The 23,922-nt window shown below is 38.5% G+C and overlaps 1 protein-coding gene across 2 annotated transcripts in view; it reads left to right on the forward strand.

Annotated features, from left to right (window-relative positions):
• The first annotated feature begins 689 nt into the window (after positions 1-689).
• The window catches only part of SLCO1C1 (solute carrier organic anion transporter family member 1C1), a 64,258-nt gene continuing 41,025 nt past the window's right edge, over positions 690-23,922 (forward strand). For both annotated transcript variants that reach the window (XM_004713787.2, XM_045288486.1), the window contains exons 1-7: positions 690-932; positions 5,500-5,653; positions 7,971-8,112; positions 11,057-11,189; positions 17,578-17,702; positions 20,766-20,912; positions 22,640-22,738. In XM_004713787.2, coding sequence (XP_004713844.1) covers positions 5,525-5,653; positions 7,971-8,112; positions 11,057-11,189; positions 17,578-17,702; positions 20,766-20,912; positions 22,640-22,738 — 775 coding nt within the window. In that variant the 5' untranslated portion in view covers positions 690-932; positions 5,500-5,524. The remainder of the gene's footprint in view (positions 933-5,499; positions 5,654-7,970; positions 8,113-11,056; positions 11,190-17,577; positions 17,703-20,765; positions 20,913-22,639; positions 22,739-23,922) is intronic.

Consider the following 23,922-nt stretch of genomic DNA (forward strand, 5'->3'; position numbering starts at 1 on the left):
ACAATCCAGTACCAAATTCACTGGTAAGTGTAAACCAAAAGCAAGCCAACACTTCCAAATCCTTTAAAAATAGTTATAAAATTTCTCAGTGTAAGAAGGATTCTCATTCTTTGGAATTAGGTACAATCAACAATGAAATGCCCAAAGATCATTGTTTCTCCCCGTCTAGTTTCAAGACTCTTAGAATTGTGCATGTGAGCAACTGAGAATCTCTTTGAGAATCAACTCTTTCTGGAAAAAACAGCAGAGTCTTGATACTGACCTAATACGTGCTCCTTGCAGAGTCTAGAATCTCAAAGGGAAAAATATCATGCAGAGATTTAGCCCTAGCCTTAAAAAAACAAAGCAAAACAAAAGGATCCCATTGATGTCCCCAAGGATTGGCTGGCTTAAAATTTCTTGGAAGAAGGAGAGAGATATTTGTTACAAGCTTTTCCCTCCTCTTTCTCCTGTTCCCTTACCCACTGGCCCCCTACAGAGCTATGTTTTCTGGGATCAGCAAGTAAGATCACAAGTGGTCTTTTCTTTTTTCACTCTCCCATAAAAAAAGCTTTATCACGTGTGGCCTTAAACTTGCAGCAAGTTGCAAAGAAATGGCTCAAAGGCTTCAGCTCTTTCTGTGCCCTGGGAGCTGAGATGCATGTCAGTGGCTTTGCCAGCCTTGCCAGTTCTCCGCAGTCTGCCAGAGAAAAGAGGCCAGGAGGAAAGAGAAAGAGACAAGATTGCCCAGAGGTGAAACTATGTCCTTCACCTTTTCTTTCTTCTAACTACTCTGTCTTATTCTGTCCATCTGTCCAGGCTCTCGTCACCTGGCAAACCCACAGGAAGCTGTTGTAGAAGTCACCTCTGAATCCCCTGTCAGTCTAAGGACTGCGGTCCTGTCTCTTGCTGAGCTCATTGAGAGGCACTGGCTGTCTGATCGCCACCTCCAGGTAAGATTTGTTTCTTTTCTAGTATGTGACAATTACTCCGGATTCTCACTTTGTGCCAGAGCCATACAAGTTCTTATTGCAAAGTGATGCTCCCCTCTGTACGTTGGTGGAGACAGAAGATGATTTGGTTAAAGTTAGAGACATGCAGATAAACTCAGGTCTGCCTTAAAATTTTACTCTGAGTCTTATTAGTTGGGTATCTTTTGAAAGGTCCCTCAACTTCTTGAGCCATATCATTTTCTGTCCAAGGGGAATTATGTGACTCAATGTGTGATGTTTCTTACTTATTGAATATGCTTAGTAAGATCTGTGGAACTGATTCAAATCAGTAATTGAATCATGAGAATCAGCTTTCTAAGTAATACGTATTCCTGGACAAGTATCAGAAGGTTAGTTTTCCGAGCAAGGATCCTGGTGTTCAGGAGAGAAGTTTATACAGAAGCAGACCTGTATGTATCTAAGGCATGGGAGGTATGGCACATGCCCGGGAGATGGAGGACCAGTGAGCAGCTGCTGTTGATTATCACAATTTCCATCTGTATCTGTGAGAGACAATTTCAAACCAATTGCCATGGATGCTATTTTTCCTAGAAACGTTTCTGTACAGAAGTGTCCCTCAGGCAAGATGACTAAGAAATGAGAATGATGAGGTGTAGGTGCCTGTATGGCTCTCTCTGCAGCTGCCCTTGAGGGTTACTGAATAAAATATAAGTCAATGGATCAGAGCACAGAGGTCGAGTGCTGCTGCCTGATCCAAGTACAACCTTCCTTTCCAAGCCATCTGCACTCTTTGAAGACTGAAATAAATTGAATTTTCTTTTTCTGAAAGCTAAAATTCATAAAAATCTGCTTGACCTGATTTTCTTTGGCTTTCAAAAAACATTTATACTTCAAATTCAGGTGTCAGATAAAAACTTCCCATGAATCTTTTCCTGGAGTAGTGCATCCTAGTAGCAACAGAAGAAATGAGGCTTTTCCAAATGCCAATCCTTCTAAATAACTGTATGTGCTTTCTCTGTTTCTGAAATTTCAAATGAGGAGAGAGTCTGCACAGCCAAGACTTCCTTGTGCCGTTGGCTTCCTTTCCCTTCTGGGGTAAACATGAAGCTTGCTATGGTTAAGGAATCATAGTTTCTTGGGAATAGAATATACCTGAGATGATCTGCATGTTTGTCATTAAGATGAAATTATGTTTCCAGTATTTCCAATATTTTAAGCTGTATTTTATTTTGCCCCAATGAAACATCAATTAGAATGATAGTAGCTGTCTTGTTTTTGTTATCACTTCTTATTCTAATTAGTGATTTTATGTCAATAATTGTGAGTATAATGATATTAATTATATTTTAGTATTTTAAGTTATTTCCAAATGATTTTTTTCTCTTTAATAGTCAAGATGTAAGTAGCCCTTTAAAATGTTTAAGGATGAGTGACTGCATTCATATATAGTCAAATATAGCTGAGAGTACATGTCAAGATTAAGCATTTTACTTGCATCTTCTGGTAATGAGCTTGCATTATGGCTGATAAATGATATACTATCTGAACCTCAAAATCAATAGATTAATTTGAATTATATAGTTTAATTATTGAACCAATATCTAATTTAAATTGTGAACTTACTACAATTTGTTTTGTATTTTAAGTTTTTTATAATATACACATTTCTTACTCAGAAATATCAAATTTTTATTATTTTTAAGAGCACTAAATATTCAGTGACTACATATTGGAAAATATGGATATAAAAAGTGTCCCTTAAAAATATTCTACCTAAACCAAAAATAATCATTATTAACCATTCTTTATAAACTTTCAGAAGCTAGTGTTTGTCTATATATTCAAATGTGAGTATATGTGTGTGTTCTTCTTAGAAACAAAGGTGTTAGACATACTGTTTTGTAGAATCTATCTTTAAAATTATCTCTGTAATGTATATAGTTCTATATAACAGTATTTATTTTTTTTGCTCTGATCTCCAGAGACTTCAACATTTTTACTGCATGGATATAATGACAACTTGTTGGAGTTTTAGATACATTGGTTTCTTGGTCTCTTTATAAGCAAGGAGTCTCTCTAAAAATTCAATTAAAAATACTCAGCACTTTTGAAGTAGAGAAATCTAGTAAACATCGTACAAGCCAATGTTTCTCAATATTTTTTTTCATTGTTCTGAGGAAGTTTGGCCTTGGGAAAATTGTCATTATTGCTCATTTCCCTTGAGTCAGATCCCCAACTCTTGACAACAATATGCTCAGTGGAATGGCCCCATGGCCCCTCTTGCATTAACCATAACTGGCTGCAGCGCAGACCTTGGTGATGCATTGGCTAATGATCAGACTTATGGAGGTCTCCAGACCTTTCTCCCTGGACTGTCTTCATCCAGAAGCTCTGCTGAGGCCTATTCAGCATCATAGCGACATGCAATAATCCTCCACTCACAGAGGGGTGCATTGGAACTTGAGGTGCCTTGGCTAGAAATGAGCCCAAGGGTCCCACTTAGAAGGCAAAACATTCTACCACTGAGCCATCAATGTTCTATCTGGAAAGTTTGTTTAGTGAGTCAGGGGAGGTATAGAGTTGACTGTTGATATGACAGAGATGATAAAGAGGAATTATTTTTTTATTCCTAGAATTTGTTGTTTTACTGTTGTTATTTTCATTAGGAATGATTGCTGAATTTTATTGTATTATATCTACAGATATTTTATAATTTTTCACTTTGAATTCTTATAATGTGATGATTTAGGATAATAAGAGTTTCTACTATTAACCAATTGCTGTACTTTTAGAATATTCATTAAAGTTGACTTGCTAATATTAGGGATTTTTTCTCTTTTTTGTGTGTGTTCTTACAGATATTATAACAATCCATAATTCAATTAGATCAAGCATAATTGTAAAATTACTGCCACCATCAGTTTCAAAACATTTTCTTTCTTCTTGAACTCTTTGATATCCCCTCCCCTACTCCACCCCTCAGGAACCCTTATTATTATATTATATATTATTATATTAATTTTTGGTAGGATTTTATTATTTACAAGCCAAGCACTCACTGCGGATTCTAACTCATAGTGACCCTGCAGGACAGAGTAGAACTTCCCCTATGGTTTTCTGAAGTAATCAATCAAAAAGGAGCAGAAAATCTCATCACATCCTAGCCCATCCTTTCTCAACTAATTTCCCACTCCCTGGAAGAACCCGCTTTTAATTGTTTAGGTCTTTCTTTGATATTTACCTCTGTATTTTAAAACAAAGTGATTGTACTATTTCTTCATTTTCAGTGTGAGCTATTTATGAATTAAAACTATTAAGGATAAAATTTAGTGAGTACACAACAGCATGACTCCAATGCATAGTCACAGTGATAGATACACAGGCAGAATAAATCTAAATTTATACTACAGCACATGGCATGTTGACTCTTAAGTGTTATTGCTTTAGTTAGTGTAACAATGGTGTAGAAAATCTCCATTGACATACAACGTCCTTATCTGATAATCCTTAAACTGATCCAGAAATTACTCTACATTAAAATCCCTTTATTTAGGTTGAGAGACCCCTAGGATGGTTTGTAAAGGTGGGTGGCACTCCGGAAGAAAGACCTGCTGATCTGCTTCCAGAGAGATTTCAGCCAGGAAAATTCTATGAAGCAGTTCTACTCTTTAACATATGGGGTCACTATTAATTGGAATTGATTTAAAGGCCATACATTTTCAAAGTAGATTAGTTTATCAGATAGGTACTGAACTATGCATGTACTTAGCTATGCTGAATCCCAAAGAAGTGGGGGTATACAGTGCAAAATATTGATGTGAACAAAGAGAAGATAAATTTAGAGTATAGGATACAGTTCAGGGTTAAGTAGAGTATGAAGCTTAAAGGGAGGATTGGAAGCAAAAATTAAACATAGGATGGGAGGCTTCCTCCTCTACTGCAAGGCAGACTAAAAGACTGTACTTTCAACTGAATTATATATAAGCATGCAGTAGAAATAATTTTCCATCTTTATTTATTACAATAAATGATACACACAGGTAGTTTACTTCTTTTCACCTATTTTAAGCCTTACTTTGGGTACTTCTGATGTGTGAGAATCACAACTTGTCTATCGCGATCTATGACAGATGCCTGTGCTTTCTACACTCTCTACAGAGAAGATGGTGTAGAGACTGAAGCCTAACGAATCAACATGCAAATGACTACATTCCTCGTCTTCCTTCCCTGTTTGCTGCTAGTTGAAGCTGGCAAGACCACAAAGCTAACAAAATTCTACCTCATTATTTATTCCAAAGACAACATTTAAATTGATTCTTTCCCATTATTAGGCTTACACTGAAGGGCTTAGGAAAGAATGCCGGCTAGAGTCTCAATAGTAGGACTGGTTAGTCGAATATCCTGGTAGATTTTAATTGAAAATTGTTGCCAATATACTGTGGTAACAAAAGATAGCTTCACTTCAAGATTGTGTCTACAGGAGTGTAGTGCACTGGGGAATAAAACTAGGTAGTCAATTTTATAGGTTCGAAATGAGTGCTTAATTTTTTTTAATCTGTTTTGACAGGTCAAAGTCAAGGAACATTTTCATAATGGACACTTCATCCAAAGAAAATATCCAGTTATTCTGCAAAAATTCAGTGCAGCCTGCTGGCCGATCCTCCTTAAAAGCAGACTATGCCTGCCCCGAGGAAAAACAAGCTTGCCGTGGTGAGCTAAAGGTAAAGTTACAAACAGTTCGGTGGAGGAGACATTCTTGACTCTCTCTTCTGATATCTTCAGTATAATCTAAGTGGAAGTGAGAATCCCTCCCTCCTCCTTTTTTAAACCAATCTTAGGCACAATTTTTGAAAACCACGCCTTGCTCCTTTGTTAAGAATCTCTCTCTGACCTTGTAGATAAAACTTATTCAATAATGGTTTCCTGCTTCGGGTCATGGTAGGTTGAGATCAACTGCAGGGCACCGAACAGCAACACGATCTTTTTGTTCTGAATTCTTTTACTTCGGTGAAAATATTTACAACAAAACTCCGGTCTGGGTTCCACAGCCCGAGGACACAATGGCCAACGTTGTGGGTTGCGCTCTCCACGTTGTGTCACCTGCTGGTTGTTTCTGTTGTGGTTGTCTCTCTTCTCCCTCTCCCCTCAACCTTCTCATCTATGTTGTTGTTGTTGTTGTTTTTAAAAAGATAATTTTATTGGGGGTTCTTACTCTGGTTACAATCCATACATCAGTTGTATCAGACATAGTTGTACATATATTGTCATCATTTTTTTCTAGACATTTACTCTCTAATGAGCCCTTAGGATCATATCCTCTTTCTTCCCCCCCCCCCACCTTCATGGCCCCTTGTTAGATTATAGATTGTTATTATTTTCCTCTCTCACACTGACCGCTCTCTCCCTTCCCCTCTGGTTTCTGTTGTTCTTGCCCCTGGAGAGGGTTGTGTGGTTATGTGTAATTCATTGTGATCTGTACCCCTTCCTCCCCTCCTCTCACCCCCTTCCTCTACCCTTTTGGTATCTCTATTCCCATTATTATTTCTGGGTTCTGTGTGTTGTGAGTTTTATCTCTTGCCTGTATCTGTATACATGCTCCCGTACAGTCCAGAGTGGGAAGCAGCACTGGGGTCATGATAGTGGGGGGGGTGGGGTGAGGAAGCCTCAAGGGATCAGAGGTATATTGTGTGATCCATAGCTGCTCTACTGCACACTGATTCACTCGTCCCTTCCCTGCGACCCCTCTGTGGGGGTAGGTTCCATTGTCTAACAGATGGGCTTTTTGATCTTTGTTTTTAAAACACTCTTTACTCCATGTTCTTAAAAGTTAACTTGAGTGTGAACTTAAATGTGAGAAACAGTAGTTCCATTTTTTCTCTCCAATAATAGTTGTCTTTTTTCAGTCTATTGTAACGTGCACATACCATTATTGTGAAATGCAACATTATGAGACGCTCTTTGATTCGTAGGATTCATTTGTTTAGTATTCTTATCTCTGGCTCTCCCTTTTCTTTGCCTCCACATACACTGAATATTCTTTTCAAAGCAAGACTCTTTAAAAAGCCCAATTACAGGTCTAGGGGTGGGACCAGAAGGAATCATTTTTTTTAAAACCAACATGCATTTTGAAAAGATCTATTATTTCAAAAAGAATTTGAATTTTAAAAATCAACGTGTACTTCAGGCTGGGGGGTAGATCTACCATAGTACATGAATTTAACCTTTCATGCTAAGTAGCCTGACACCATTTTGACATTATTTTGAGCTTGTATTGTAAAAGAACTCCGAAGACTCCACCCCCCACTCCCACCCCCCCCACCCCCCGTGGGTTTCTGAGACAGTAACTGTCAAAAACAGGGAGTAGAAAACCCCGTCTTTTTCACATGACGTTGGTGGTTTCAAACTGCCGACCATGTGGATTGCCACCCAACACACAACCTTTCCACCACCAGGGATCCTGAGAATAGGAAGTTATAAATGATACTAAAGACGTATTTATTATTTGGTCTACAATTCACAAATTGGGAAGCATGCAGCTTCCACATTCTGTCCAAACCTACGGGCAGTTCCGTCGTTTATAGTCAGAGGGCAATGAATGAGTCAGAGAAATCCAGATGACTATAACTGGTTTTTTCATTAGTTTATGAAACTGTCCTTCAAAATCATTTCTTCTTTGAGATTTCAGTTTGCTTAAGAAGACAAATGGTGCAGGTGTGAGGTGATCAAGCCCTGCTGAGCAGCGCTCAGATAACCAAATGTCTGAATGTGTGGAATTGCAGGAGTTAGAGAGCAGAGCCTCCTGATTACATAAATCTCTAGAAGCCTGCTAATTAGTGCTTCTAAAAGTTAGGTAACTTATTATCTATAACCTTTGCCTTGTGAAACCTGGTACTAGCCATGCTCTTTTGAATTGTGCATAAGAAACTCTGCTTTTAGATTCCACAATCGCAATTCTGGTCTTCATCTTTTTGCTTATGAGCTCTCCAACGGTGTGTCAAACTGGATTCGGACTAAATTGGCAACTGTCATCTATTCCAGGTGTTCCTTGGTGCGCTGTCTTTTGTTTATTTTGCCAAAGCATTGACGGAAGGCTATCTGAAGAGCACCATCACTCAGATAGAGAGAAGGTTTGATATTCCTTCTTCACTGGTGGGAGTTATTGATGGTAGTTTTGAAATTGGTAAGTATGGCAGATACCTGGTCTTATTTTTAAGCTCCTGGCCTTCTAGGCGTGGCTCAAAAATGTTCTGGCTGTCTTAGTTCTGTATTTGGAAAGTTTGATCTGGACTGAATATGACGTTGCTTTATGTTACATTAAGGAGCGTTAGAGTTGCAGCGGTTTAGTGCTTGGCTGCTAAGCTAAAGATGGCAGTATTTCCACCTCACCCTCTGCTTACATGAGAAAAACGTTACAGTCTGCTGCGATACAGAAGCATGGCCTTGGAAACCCTATGGGGCAGTTCTCCTATGACTCCAGTCAGAATCGACTGCATAACTTTGGGCTTCGCAGGTTTTTAATGTTATTGTAGAGGCAGATTGCCTGCTCAGGCCAATAGACAAGTTCCCTAGCCCAAGAGCTTATTGTTGTATGACTTATGATTTAGATCCCACAATTGGAGTTTCTTGGAGGAAAGAAAGTAAGAGATTGGTGGTACTGTCAATGTAAAGTGCATATGGGGGGGGCGGGGGTTGCAGGGGAGTGCTGGGAATCTTGTTATAGAACCCTTATGTATCCTGTTAGCCCTAGGATTCCATTAAAATGTTTTGGAAGAATCTAAATGGACTCTGAAAATGTATTACAATGTTTTAAGAAGATATTAAACCATTAAAGGGTTTTGCCTTCTGTCTAAAAACTAGATAGGGGGATAAGAAAGGGAATTCAATTAACAAGAACAACAGATCAAAGCTGGCAATGAAAATTCTACTCTCCAGTGTCTCTTTGATTAGCAACTAACTTCATGCAGCTTGAAAAGACCCAAGTAATGTTAGTCACTATTTGTGCTGTAGTACTTTAAAAGTATAATCCCAGCTACTTACTTCCTGAATTGAGAAATTTCAGCTCCTCGGTGTTTCTTGAAATAAACAAAATAGAACCCTCTGTTGTCTTTGCTGCCTCTTGGGGACTCAGAGACAAGGCAATGGACATTTCTAATTGCTCCTGTGTCAGCTTCCCATGATGAATTTTCAGAAAAGTGAAGGGATTTGTTTTTTCCTACTGCTGAACAATTTGTGTTTTCAAGTTCATAGTACACATCTCAGTTTGAGTAATGTTTGCCATCATCCTACCAAAAGGAGTTGTAGTAAATGAGAAATAATTGAACTTTAATGGATATACAAATGACATGCAACATGGAAGCAGCCTTGCAAACCTGAGTCCTTCCTCATGGAAGTGTTGGTAGGGTAGCCAGAAGGAAGGAAGGTAGGCATTACATATACATTGAAAGTTATCTTTCACCACACTTTGGATTTTTTGTAACTCATTAACAAAAATCTAGAGGTAACTATTAAGGTAATATAAAATATCTCCGACTAAATACTTAAATATCAAATGGGAACTCTCAGACATAATTACTTTTTTTTAAAATAAGAAAATTTAAAAAAACCTTAATTTGTCCCAGAGTCAGAATGTCTTGAGTCAATGTGCAAGTGTCTTTTCTGATTGTCATTATGACTGTCCTCAAGGCTAAAAAAAAATCACTGCTCTTTCTTCCATTGACTAAGCTGGAGATTTGACTACACAGTCGTCAATGACAAGATGCGTTACAGATGTAAGGAAACACTGGCTGGACAATTGACAACGTAGAGGAGAGTTCCTAGGCAAAGCCACCCCTCAGCCATCATAATCAATTATTAAAGGATTGCTGAAATCTTACTCTAGCTAGCACTGTATGTTTTAAAATAAGTATCACAAATGAAAATGGATAAAACTATATTCAAGAAAACCTCATCGCCATCGAGCCCATTCTGACATCGTGAACCTGTGGGACAGGGTGGAACTGCCCCTGTGAGGTTCTGGATGGACAGAGAAGGCCTCTACTGGACAGCTGACCTTGTGGTTAGCAGCCCACATGGGAGGCACGACATCATAAAGGGCTTGAAACTCTAACATCCTGAGCAATGGTCATCAAAGCATGTGTCAGGAATTCCCTCCAGTCAAGACACTTGAGCTAGCATAAACAATGCAGGTTTCGTGGCCTGGACCCTGATCCAGGTAATCAGAATGCCAAGAATCTATCTGTTTAACAAGTCAGATTTCTCCAACTACCCATCTCAGTAATGTTCATGTATACCAAAGCATGAGAACACCTGGCATAAGGCATATTTCATCAGTAATATCCATCACCAATGAAATAATAATCTATTGCATGTTTCACTAGAGACATTTAGAAAGGCCTCATTCCCACTTCCAAAAAGCATATTCTTTATCTTTCAAGACACCTAAATATATATATTATGGAATATACTAAAGTAGACTAGTGTACTAATTGTATTCTTCATGGAGACTTTGTTTTTCATAAAAGGTGTGTTACAGGTTTACACTGAAGTGATAAAAGAGGTGTGTTTCTGAAGTCTTTGTGAAGTCATTTTGGTTTTTATTTTGAGTTTTGTCTTCAAATAACATAAATAAGAACAAAGCTTTAAAGAATTTGTGTAAATGGGTTTCATAATTTGATAGAATAAAATGAGTAAAGTATGCTTTTTTACATTCTCCACAGGGAATAACAGGTATGTAGAGGTGATGTAATGTTTATTTCAAGAACAATTGGGAGCTTTGCTTCTTTAAAAATTAGTGGAAACTTTAATAACTGAAGAACCTGACTTTTTTTTTTTTAATTCAGTGCTCAAAAAGGACAAAAACTAGGCTGGGAGAAAAGGAAGTAGGAAGATAGATAGTGAAAAGATTTTCACAAAGGAGTAAAGACAGGGTGAAGATTAAAGAAAGGACAGGCAAACAATGGGGGAAATGGACTGGGTGCATGTTGCTGTCAAAACAAAACGTTGCTAGATCTTTTACCTCCTGTCAGCATTCATGCATGTACTTATATACATGTGGTTTTATAAGTATGCCAATGACATTTTCTAAATGATCTTACGTGTGATCATTTCATTGTTTTTCTCCAAAGGGAATCTCTTAGTTATAACATTTGTTAGCTACTTTGGAGCAAAACTTCACAGGCCAAAAATAATCGGAGCGGGGTGTCTAATCATGGGAGTCGGGACACTGCTCATTGCGATGCCACAGTTCTTCATGGGACAGTAAGTGCAGAGCGATCGCCTGCTTCTCACCTTGGCCCCAAACTGCATTACCGATTCCCTTTTTATGACTCTACTTAATTATTTAAATTCAAGACACTAGTACATGGCTCAAATCCATGATAAATGTATGTCTCATTTTTATTGCATCCGCCTTGGCATTATTTCAGAACACTTTTAGAATCTTACTTTTGTCTTTATTATCTGTAAAACTTACCTATTGATCAGCTGCTATGTGGTAAGAATTGTGTTGATTTCCATGAGATTGAAAAGAAGTTTTGTACTAAGCATTTTGATTCATAAGCTTTAATTCCTTTGTGGGGGTAAAATGTAAAGTAAAAAGAAATTAACATATGCTAAATGCCAAATGATCCAACTGAGTAATAAGCGATGAATCATGGTTTTCTTGTCGGGGTGATAATGAGCCCCAGGTTATATTATCAATTCGTCCAAACATAATCTCATGGACAATTCTCACTCAGTAGAACTAGTGGGCTTACCAGTAATCCCCATTCTAAAAGTCTGGTTTTGACACTTCCATTAGGGCACTGCTCACATAAAACATCAGTCGTTCCAAATGTTTTCATGCAATTACATCCTTTTATATTTAAAACAATCTAGGGGGTAGGATAACAACCTATCGATGTTATTTTTGAGCAAAGGATCTTGACTTGGAGAATTTCTTAACATTCTTGATGTTAGTTGTTCGTGAGCATGGAATCTGAGCCTTCAAATGAATCTGCTGACTTCTTCACCAGTGTTCTTTATGCACATTATCACCACCTCCCTGCTCTGTTGTCACTAGAGATGTGAGTAACAAGAGAATATATACAATGTGAACATACTTTGACTATTGCCTGTTCTTAATCATTGCATCATATCATGTTTGAGAGGAGGACATTTAGAAATGATCTAGCCCAAACTTTTCTTTGGATTTCCAAATCTCTTTTGACCTGCCTAACTGATCGGTGAAGGTGGAATCTATGGAACAGATTTCCTACTGTTTCTTGGATGATTTCCCAGACTCATTATCAGTGTCTATGGATCCCTGCCTATTCTTCAAACTCCTCCGATCTCTTTTTCACAGAGCAGAAGTTTCCTTAGCTCACTGACCTTCCTCATAGGTGTTATAATAGGCAGACAAAGCATTGAGGAGAAGGCTGAAGAACTGAGCTTCTGTTCTGCCTAACTCCTAACCAGCGATGGTTTAATCATAAAGGTATTACCTTAACTATATAACCATAGTTTTAGCCATAGTTTTCTGTTTTATACATTGGGCTTCTTGGTAGATATGTGCTCAAAATTCAAAAAGTGTCTCATCACTAAAAAGCATTGAAATTTGAAAGTGGTTTCAAAGGATCAATACATTCTTGACTTCAAAGTGAATTGATTGAATTGGATCAGTGGTTGTTTTATGTGACCATGGATGTATTACGTAACTTTTAAAGGTCCAAGTTGCTACATTTTAAAATAATCATCAAGACACCATTCTTCTAAACTTGCACAAAATGCCTATTAAGGTTCTTGATATTATTAGTAGCAGTGTCATTATTGATGTATGTTATCATTAAGTCTCCTTAGCTAATTAAGCCATTTGGTTTGAACCAATGACCAGCAAAGGTTTCATCATAAAGGTGTTATGTTTAGATTTAAAATGTGATTAGTAGCCGAATGTGCAACCCACTATGCCACCTGGGCTCCCCTTCTGTCTCTCAGAACCTACTATTAGCCATGAGTACCAGTACATGAGGCACTTCCTCTCACAGGCTGGGTTCACTTTTATTTCACCCAGTTCACTTAACAAAAGTAAAGGGGTAATGAGAGAAGATGTCAAACTTGTTTTATAAACTTGGATAACATTTGAATCATCTGGAGAGACTTTCTTCCAATCTTGGATGAATTCCCTGATATTTTATGAGATCTTAGGACCCCGATATGCATCTTGCTGAAATGTAGATTCTCATCCAATAACTCAGCAGCGGGTGTTAGATTCTGTTCTTCTATAACTGCTGCTGCTGCTGCTGCTGAAGCTGGTAATTGGTAAGGCAGACTGAGTGGTCAACCCAACATTCAACCCACTGTTTTGGAGTCTATTATGGCTCACAGCCACCCTTTACAGGGATTCCAAGGCTGTGAATCTCGATGGCAGCGGATAGCTTCATCTTTTCCCCACAGATGTAAGTTTGAACCATCAACCTTGCAATGTGCACTCCAGAGCCCACGTGACGTGGAAACAGTTGCAAGGACTTTAACTTCTCCCCTGAGTGAGACAGGACACCGATGGGGAGAGGGGTGATGAGCAGCATGACATGAGCTGACATAGCATTGAAGGAGCGTGTGGACTCTGCTTAGAAAACGGACCCTGCCAGGGCAAGCTTGGAAACAGGGATGTTTCTGGAGAAAGGATTTCATTCATCGGTCAAGACCATGTCAGTCGGGATCTGAATGCAAGTCAGAACAAAAATCCCGAATTTAAAGGCTTTCAAAGTACTGTTCTTCAGTTCCATCCTTTCTTTTCCTCTTTATCCAACAGAGCTCACATAGCTACACACCACCTATAGTCTTCTTTTTACAACTCAGAAAACTGAAGACTAAAATTATGAGTTTATTCCTGAGTGTGTGTGTGTGTGTGTGTGTGTGGTGTAGAATACCACAGATAGTATTGAATGAAAACAGTGACACTAGCATAAAATCTATTTATTCAAAATCTAAGCGGTCATGTTTACAACAATTACTTTTTTGGTAGATTGAATGGTGAAACCTCAAATAATTAAGATATTTCAAAATAATACATAAATATTTTATGGTTTCCTTTATATCTACAACAGGTAAATCTACTCAGATAAAAAGAACATCAGTGATTACTAGGGACTGTGAAGAAATAAAATTTTAAAATAAAATAAAAACTGCATCATGACAATCACTTTTCTAATTACTTTGAGACACTGGTACAATGCATGCTAAATTTTTAAAAGAAAATCATACTGATCAAAAATTTCATGTTAAAATGATCTTTGTGGAGCAAAGAGTTTGAAAATCAGTTTTCCCATTGCATAGCTCTTAGCTTATTTTGCTCAGGGAACTATGTAAAACAATGACAAAATGATTAATCTCTTTCCTTAAACATTGATATTCAAAGTCACAGAAAAAAATACTGTTGCTTTGCAATGGAGTTCATGAACCCATTGAATCATTGACTAAGTAGCACTAATATATGATAATCCATTAGTCAATTAAATTTTAGGATATTCCCATACATTCTATCACACTGAATAGATTTTACTATTAATTTTGCAGACAATTACTATATAGTAGCCCTTTGTTATATAGTGCATGAACATAATGAGTGTCAAGATGATCTTGTAATACCCGTTTAGCAGTGATTCTACCTTCTAAGAGGGTGCTAATGAAGTAGATAACATGAAAGATAATCTGAGTGAAAGTGTGGATCTTAGGGACTATAGATAGAATAAACTCAGTCTTACCATTAACGTTGGATCTTCTTCCCAACTGCCATCACAACCCCCAAAACAAAGAGAATGGTAGAATTAGAAATATATTAATATATTGTAGACAATAGATGTTGTATTGTACGTAATGTCTCCATGAATCAGAGTTGAGTCTAAACGGAAAGCAGGGAACAATCTCGGTAAATTATTCAAAACCTCCGTGCATATATCAGCCTAGTAGCTGTTCTACAAAAGCTGTATCTCTAAATGAAATGTGCAACTGGTCATGAGTGGTTAAATTACTTCTTTTTCTCTGACTCAGAGATAATCATGACTCAGCAAGTGTGGCTTCTTTGTATCTAAAGGATTACATTTCTATAATTAAAATTATCCCCTGTAAATAACTTACTTTTGTTCATTAAACTAGGTCTTTAACTAGCCCAGGTGTGGTTGGTGTTATTTACAAAAGTAAATAACTTACTTTGTTCATTAAACTAGGTCTTTAACTAGCCCAGTATGATTAGGTGTGATGGAGGCAGATCCAATCCATAGCAACCCTATGCACAACAGAAGGCAGCATTGCATGGACCTGCACCATCCTCACAAATGTTCCTAAGCCTGAAATCATTACTGCAGGCACTGTGTTCATCTATCTTTTAAGGGCCTTCCTCTTTTGTGTTGCCCTTACACTTTTCCAAAAATGATGTCCTTCTCCAAAGACTGTTCTCAACTGACAACATGTCGAAAGTATGTAAGACAAAGTCTTGTCATCCATGATTGTAGGAAGCACTCTGACCTTCCAATACAGATAGGTTGGTCCTTTTGCCATTCCATGGTACTTTCACTATTCTTCTCCAGAATATTTCAAATGCATTGATTATTCTCTGGTCTTTTTCAATGCCTAACTTTCACATGCATGTGATACAATGGTGAATACCATGGCTTGGCTCAGTACACCTTAGTCTTCAAAGTAACATCTTTGCTCATTAATACACTAAAGAGGTCTTGTGCAGCAGATTTACCCAATGCAGTACATCTTTTGATCTCTGAACCACCACTTTCATTGATGATGGGTCCAAGTAAGACAAAATCGTTGACAACTTCAACCTTTTCTCCATTTGCCATGGTGTTGCTTATTGGTTAGTTGTGAGGATTTGGGTCTTCCTTACATTGAGTTGTAATCCATGCTGAAGGTTAAAATCCTTGATCTGCATCAATAAGTGCTTCAATTCCTCCTCACTATTAGCAAGTAAGATGGTGTCATCTGCATTCTGCAGGTTGTTAATAAGCCTTCCTCCAATCATCATGCCACATTCTTCTTCATATAATCCAGATTGTCTGATGATTTGCTCAGCATATAGATTGAACAAGTATGGTGAGAGGATACAATGCTGGCGAACTTTCCTGGTTTTACACTGTGCAGTATTCCCTTATTCTGTTCACACAACTGCCTCTTGATCCATATCCAAGTTCCAAATGAGCACAAACAAGTGTTCTGGACTTCCCATTCTTCTCAAATTGATCCACAGTTTATTGTGACCCACACAGTCGAAGGCTTTTACAAAGTCAATGAAACACAAGTAACCATCTGAGTTAGTTAATTGTGCCAACCTGGCCGATAATCACTTGTGGGGCTAATTGAAAGGCGGAGGGATAAATGGGTGGTGAGCCTCGCCTTTCTAGTTCTCGGGTCTCTTGCTTTATGATGGTCGCACCAGGTGCAGCTGCCTTAGCAGTTCCCTGCTTCAGCTTGCAAGATTGACTTCCTACAAGACATCCCCAAGGAGAAGCCACATGGATCTATCCCGATGCAGCCCTGGGTGCTGGAGCAGCCGTGTGGAGACCCCTGCTAGTGCTGAGATGCTTATCCGTTCACTGACTCAGCTTTCCTCCTGCAGTCAGCATCATTGCCTCTATTTTGTCAGGTGGAGGACTCTGTGGACTGGTGTTGGGTTAATGGGTTAATGTTGGACTTGTGGGCTTGGGCAGCATTGGGTTGGGATGTTTTCGTGATGCACATTTTCTTTACATAAAACTTTCTCTTATATATGAGTTGCTGTGGATTTGTTTCTCCAAAGTACCCAGACTAATACAGCATCTTTCTGGTCTTCTCTGCTTTGAGCTACGATCCATCTGACATCGGCAATCCCTTGTTCCACATCCTCTTCTGAATCCGGCCTGGATTTCTGGCAGTTCCCTGTCATCGTATTGCTGCAGCCTTTGCTGAATGATCTTAAGCAAAATTTTACTTGTGTGCAATATCAGTGATATCTGCTATAGTTTGAGCCTGCTGTTGGGCCACCTTTCTCTGGAATGGGTACAAATATGGATCTCTTCCAGTCAGTTGGCCAAATAGCTGCCTTCCACATTTCCTAGCATAGACAAGTGAATGCTTCCAGTTCTTCAGCTTTCTGACACATTTCAATGGATATTCTGGCCATTTCTGGAGCCTTTTTATTTTGGGGGGGCTGCTGCATTCAATGCAGCTTAAACTGCTCCCCTGGTTCTTGCTCATAGTCAAGGTTTGAGTTTTTCTTGAGTTCTTTTTGTTTCAGATATTCTGAGTGTTTTCCTTCTTGGTTTTCTAATTCTAGATCCTTACACATTTTGTTATAATATTTGGCTTGGTCTTCTCAAGATGCCCTTTGGAATTTTCTAGTCAGCCCCTTGATTTGATCCTTCCTTCCATTTGCTTTAGCTACTCTATGATTAAGACCATGTTTTAGAGTCTCTTCTGACATCCACACTTTTCTTATTTATGATCCAGACTTTCTGGATACCTATCAAGTTCTGCTGTTAAATACGAGTTTGGCTTTGTGATAAGTAGAGGAATAGTTGCCATCTCAATTAGGCGCTATACACTAAGCCACATAGCACGAATGCACTTTTTAAAAGCATGACACAAATAACTCTGTAATAAAGCAATCATTCTTTTTGTGTAGGTACAGATATGAGAGATATTCTTCTTCCTCCAACTCCACTCTCAGCATCTCTCCATGTCTCCCAGAGACAAATGATCCACGACCAATCTCAGTCATGGAAAAGCCACAATCTAAAGTGAATAACGGTAAGATAATTTTTAAAAACTAAATTTGACTAAGTCAGCACTTTTTGTCAAAACTTGCTGTGACAAATATTTTGATTTTATTTTTGCTTTCAAAAACATAACTACCTAAATTGAGAAAATATTGTATGTAACGCCTTAAAATTTCTAGCATATAAAGTAGTAGAGGCCTTTTAAAATGGCCATCAAATTTCAGAGGAAGAAATACTATTAATTGCTAGTAACTCTGGCAAGGCCTTCTAGCAGTTTCTGATGGACCACAACACCTACTTTAGCACCCTTAATTCCCAACCCATTCCTTTGATTTGAGAGAAATAGAGTTTTCCTCTATAATTTACTTAATTTCTGTGTTCAGCCTCTAGAAGAATACCAAGTACTTTCTCTCAATTTGTCTTCTCCCTTGCACTCTAGGAAGCTTATAGAATAGCAAGGGCTGCCGTGGGGTAGGCTTGGTATTATCAGTCTTCTCACAATTTATACGACTCAAATCATATACAGCATATGAATTCCCCTCTTTTCTTTAGGGACTACTCTCTGAAATCCCTGCTCCTTGGGTTTAGTGGACAAAGAAGGATATATAATAAACATGACTCTCTCAAAAATACAACATTCACAACTCAATTTTCCCCATTCAATAGAGAAAAGCTGTTCACTAGGTGATGTCTTTCATAATGGAACGGTTGTATATCTGTGCTGTCCAATATAGAAGCCACCAGCTACATATGTATTTGAGAACTTGAATGTGGCTACCTTGACTTAAGAATTGAATTTGAAATGTTATTCAATTTAAATTAAATTTAGTTGTTATTATATTGGACAGTAGTGGCTACAATGTTGGTGGTGTAGTGGGTTATGCATGGACCTGATAACTCAATGGTTAGCAATCCAAAGCCACCAGTCACCTGGAGGGAGAAACGTGAGGTTTTCTACTCCTGTAAAGAGGCGCAATCTCAGAAACCTACAGGCGCCACTCGACCCAGCCCTTCAGGGATGTTAGGCATCAGAACTGATGCAGGGGCAGTGTTTGGTTGGGTGTTGGGTGGCACAAAACTAAAATGTCTACCTTCATAGAATCATAAAAATATTAGGGCTAGAATTGATATTAGGGTCCATTTGTAGGAAAAGAACTTGCCTCGTGTGTTTAGAAAAGGAATAAAAATCCAGGTAAAATAAGTGCCAAATGCATGGTCACTTTATTCCATGTCAAGAAGGGAGCAGAATCAAGACTAGAGCCAACATAACTGCTCAGTAGTCATATTCATCTGCACAGAGATTATTCACGACAGTTCTTCAAATAGCCCATACTGGGCCATCGCATTTAAGGTAGGGAACTCACTCCTACCTCATAGGATTGTGAAGAGGATGCAATTGAGTAATGCATGTAAGCCATTTATTCAAGTGCCTGTGTTTCTGAGTGCTGCTCTAATGGAGCATCACAAGTGTTGTCACAATCCCCAAGGCTAGGTTTCCCAATCCAAGGCCACCAGCTGGAGGGGAGGCTCTCTCCCTGTGCTGGGGGAAAATTCTCTTTTCAAATGTCTCTAGCCAACCACCTTTGGAGTTCCTGGGTTGGAAGCAGGTTGATTGGCTTCCTTTGTATTCAGATAGTAGGTATTTCCCCACTTCTTCCTACGCCAAAACTGCTCTTTTATATCTCAAAGGTGATTGGTTTAAAACACCCCTATCCTGATCTGGTCTCAATAGTATAACAAAGAAATCCCTATTTCAAAATGAGAATACGTCCACCGGGATTAGGATTTATAATACAATCCATAATAGCCTGGTACAGAAGACATTTTCCAAAGTCGTTATTGTTGGGGCTCATTGATGGTATCACTATTATTAAAATAACTAAAGTCTTTAAAGTAACACTTAAGTTATGATGTGGGGAGCATTATCCTACTTCACATGGTCATATTAGCATATGACCTTTATAGAAGCCTTTTAAAGCTGTTCACTTTTCATTTTACTCTAAAAAATAATGTCAAAATGCTCTTTTTTAAAACCAGAATAGCTGTATTGCCAATGCATTTCTAATTGTTTTGTGTCATCAAGTCAGTTCTGAGAGCAACTTTATTTGCTAGAATAAAATTTCCCCATAGCGTTTCCTAAATTGTACTCTTTGATGGAGCAGTTTGCTGTCTCTTTTGCTCCTTGGAGCCGCTGGCAGGTTTGAACCTCTGACCTTTCAGGTAACAGCTGAGCACTTGACCATTGTGCCACAAGGGATCCTTGCCACAGATTGAATCCTTTGTAATTCTTACATGACTTTGTTTCCATAGTCCAAAAAGATGGTTACTCCCTATTCAAATCTCACTGGCATCAAGCCAATTCGGACTTGAGTGGCCCCAGTGTGTTTCTGAGACTGTAAATCTTTAAGAGAGCAGAAAGATTCACCGTTCTCACTATAAAACAGATATAACTGTGAACAAGACTGTCCAATTGAGAGTACTAGTCATAGGAATTTTTGAATTTTTGATGAAACTTGATTTTTGCTGAAAATGGAAGTATTTTTATGATGTAACACGAGTAAAGTTTTGTTTATACTTTTGTATTTTGTCCCTAAGAAGATACTAAGAGTTGTTAGAATATAAGAATTCAAAGAACTCAGTGTTGGAAGAAAAGAAAGAGAGAAAATGAGCATTAAAAGGAACAGGAACAAGAAATGATGTAGAGTTCCTGAGTCAGAATTCGGGGTCTTCATACTGCATAAAATCTAAAGTTATAAAGCGTTTTCTAATCTTGCCCAAACTCATATATTATAATAAGTTATGAAACCGCCAGCTTCTCCCTGCGGGAAAGACAGGGCTTTCGACTCCAGTAGAGTCCCAGTCCCAGAAGCCTAGCAGAGCAGCTCTACCTTGTCTTACACCATCGCAATGAGTAGGCATCGAGTCGGTGGCAGTGAGTTTGCGTTTTGTTTTTTATTACAGATTTCACGTCTATAATCTAATATAAAGTAAAGCAAATTGTTGCAATTCAGTAAAGTAAATTGTTGCGATGCGGACTCCATTTTTAACCTTGCTATCCATCTAATTCCAAACCTCGTGTTTGCTTCCTTTTAAGAATGTGAAACGGATGCCGGTTCCTCCATGTGGGTTTATGTTTTCCTGGGAAATCTTCTTCGGGGGATAGGAGAAACCCCCATCCAGCCTCTGGGCATCACCTACCTGGATGACTTTGCCCATGAAGACAATGCGGCCTTCTACATCGGTAACCCCCTCACTCAGCCTCTTGAAAGTCAGTGCACCTGGTTTCTCCTGTTCCATTAGAAACCACATTGAGCATTGAACGTTTTATACTTCACACCCAGCGACTTTATTGAGGCCACCCAATTTGGAAGTACACTCTTAAAAATCGGATGAGATGATACCTGAACCAGAAAAAAAAAACTTTAAAACAAAAAAAAAAAACCTTTTTAAAAATTGAACAATAGTTATGAATTGAACCTCAGTGTTGTATGGGACCTCCTTTAGTTATCCTCACCTCTGTGCACTTGCGATGCCGTGGGCCCTTATCCCCACATGATTATCCTGCTATAGTATTCAGCTTTAACATTGTATACGTATTTTTTCCAAATCCTAGAAACTGGACCCCATTTTACAAGACCTGATTTTGTAAAGCAGCTTTTTAATTTTTATTTCATTTTTCTATGAATGATGGAAGGTAAGGGATTCTGGAATCTCAACAGTCACCAGGAGGAAATAGAGAAAATCCAAGAGCAAGGTCTCAGGTCTCTGGAGGTCCCCGTGGGTAGGCTAGTGGCTAAAATAACAAAAACCAAAATAATAGTAAACAAAGTCAGATGCACTTAAACAGTGTAAAATTCAGGGTGACAAAGAGCTGCTCTCTCACGTTGGTAGTAATTTCTCGGGTTGGGATCATTTGTGGGCTTCAAATTCATGGAAAGAAAACCAAGACTTAAGTTAATCGAGGAGCGATAGCAAAAACAACTGCACCATCCGGTTCTGGCTTGACACGCGAGGACTCTTGGAAGCCTCTGATCCTAGCCAAGTAGGCTGTGGCTAAGAACAAGGGTCTGGCTCCAGCAGAAACGTCAGTCCACAGCAGGCGCTGGAAGCGGAACAGAAGCTCCATTACATGTGCTAAGAAATGACTCTGGGGACAAGAGTTGCAGCCAAATGAACCTAGGAATTGCCTTCCTGTCAAAGACCAGAGCCTGCTTGCTTCCTTTTGTTGCTCGCTATCAGATCCAGGGAAGGCTCTGATGTCCGCTATTTACTCCTCCAGTTCATTCAAATGGACAACTACCTCTCCCAGCAATATGGGCGTATTAAACTGCAGGAACATGAAAGGCAAAGAGGAGACATCTCGCGGGGAAACGCTAGTTCCTAGAAATAGTGTCAGTCAGACAGTCTGCTCCAATTGTCAAGGACGTCTAGGCTGCTTCAGTGTGCTGAGAGCAGCCCCTTCTCCCGTTCAAAAGCCTCCTTCCCTTGCTAGCTGCCTCTAGGGATCGGCTCAAGCACTGCTCCCCCAAATGGCCCCGGAGAAACCCGGAGTGAAGGCATGCACATTTTCACTTACATGGAAGAAATCAGTGTTTTTGTTCAATCAAGTCTGCAATGTAGCTGACCATAAAAATTTTTTTGAAAGGCTGTCAGCATTAGTAAAATTCTGATTTTTATCAGTAGAGGATCAAATCCTAGAGAATACATTTCTCTGCATTTTCTGAAATTGGCTTTGTCAGATTCTAGGTGTTATTTTCTTACTAAGAGATAATCAGTGCCTTCAAAGCTGTTCACTCTTCCCTCCCAGCAAACAAGAATTCATTTCCTGATGAAATTGATAAATTAAGAACCCAAATGAGAAACCGATGTATTTTTTAACTGCTAACGCTAGCTCACATTTCTTGTTTAAGAAGCTGCTAATTTATAAAATCAGACAAAACAATAGCTTTTGCTTTCTTTCTTTTTTAGGGTGTGTGCAGACGGTTGCAATTATAGGACCGATTTTTGGCTTCCTACTAGGTTCCTTATGTGCCAAACTGTATGTGGATATTGGCTTTGTACACCTAGGTAATGGAGTTTATTTCCCTTTATTCTTTCATTTTTGTTACTGTATTTTCTTTAGCGAGGATTATGTGGAAAATCAAAAATATCGTTTTATGAATGGCAGGCTAGTAACTTTTGATAACGTGAAAATAACCTATGGAAGACTTATCATTGGTAGAATCATCGTTTGCCATAATAAGGAAGAAACACAGGTGGTGGTTGGAGCTGGACGCCAGTGCTCTGTTATTAAGCTGAGTCCTTTTTCACTCTGGTCTCCCGGTTCAAGTGCGTGTCAATATATCCAAGATCAACACTGTGGCTACGTTTTGGCTCCCCTTTATTTCAGGCCTTTCAATATGTATTCCAGTCACACCAATTGATCATACACCTGAAACCTTGCTAGAAAGGTGAAATGTTCTAGCGGTCAAAATTCCGTCCTCTTCCTCTCTTTCTCCTCCTCCTCTTTCTTCTCCTCCTTCTCCTCCTCCATCTTCTTCTTCTTTACCATGCAATTAAAGAAAAATGTATTTAAGGAGCTCTGGCAGCATAGTGGCTATAAGATGGCCTGTGATCCAGTGTTCGAAATCACCAGTGGCTCCTTTGGAGAAAAACGGGGTTTTCTACTCCCATAAAAAATCAATAGTTTCCGAAATTCACAGGGACAGTTCTACCCTGTCCTATAAGGTCACTATGAGTCTGTATTGACTAATGGCAGTATACTTCATTTTGTTTGTTTGTTTGAGAACTCTTTTTAAATAAAATTAAAATGTGTCGAAGAATGCTTGTGTAGGGAATATGGAGAGAGAGGGAACCTGATTTTTCCATAATTATATTTCTTTCCCTCTGAGTTTAACCCTCTAGAAACAGATATTTATCTTTTTTAAAGGAAACTCTTGAAAGCAGTTCAAAACACATAATTTTTATTCACAAAATAATTTCACAATTACAGTTTGAAATAATTTTAGAACAGAATATAGAAACTTCTATACTAATGTTTCTTTAAAAAATCAAATAAGGTTCAAGATAATTTCAACTATTGCATTCCTTCATTTATGTGTTCATGCATTTAAAAACTTATTTAGACCAGGTTGCATTATAGTACACTAAATAAAATTCCTTGACTTCATAAAATAAAAATTCAGACTTCAAAATTGATACCGAATAAGAAAGTATAGGTAGGGTGAGTTAGAGGGAATAGTTAAAGGGAA

The sequence above is a fragment of the Echinops telfairi genome, unplaced genomic scaffold (genome assembly GCF_000313985.2).
Source record: "Echinops telfairi isolate 266 unplaced genomic scaffold, ASM31398v2 ScPeMD7_21;HRSCAF=78, whole genome shotgun sequence".
Taxonomy (NCBI): domain Eukaryota; kingdom Metazoa; phylum Chordata; class Mammalia; order Afrosoricida; family Tenrecidae; genus Echinops; species Echinops telfairi.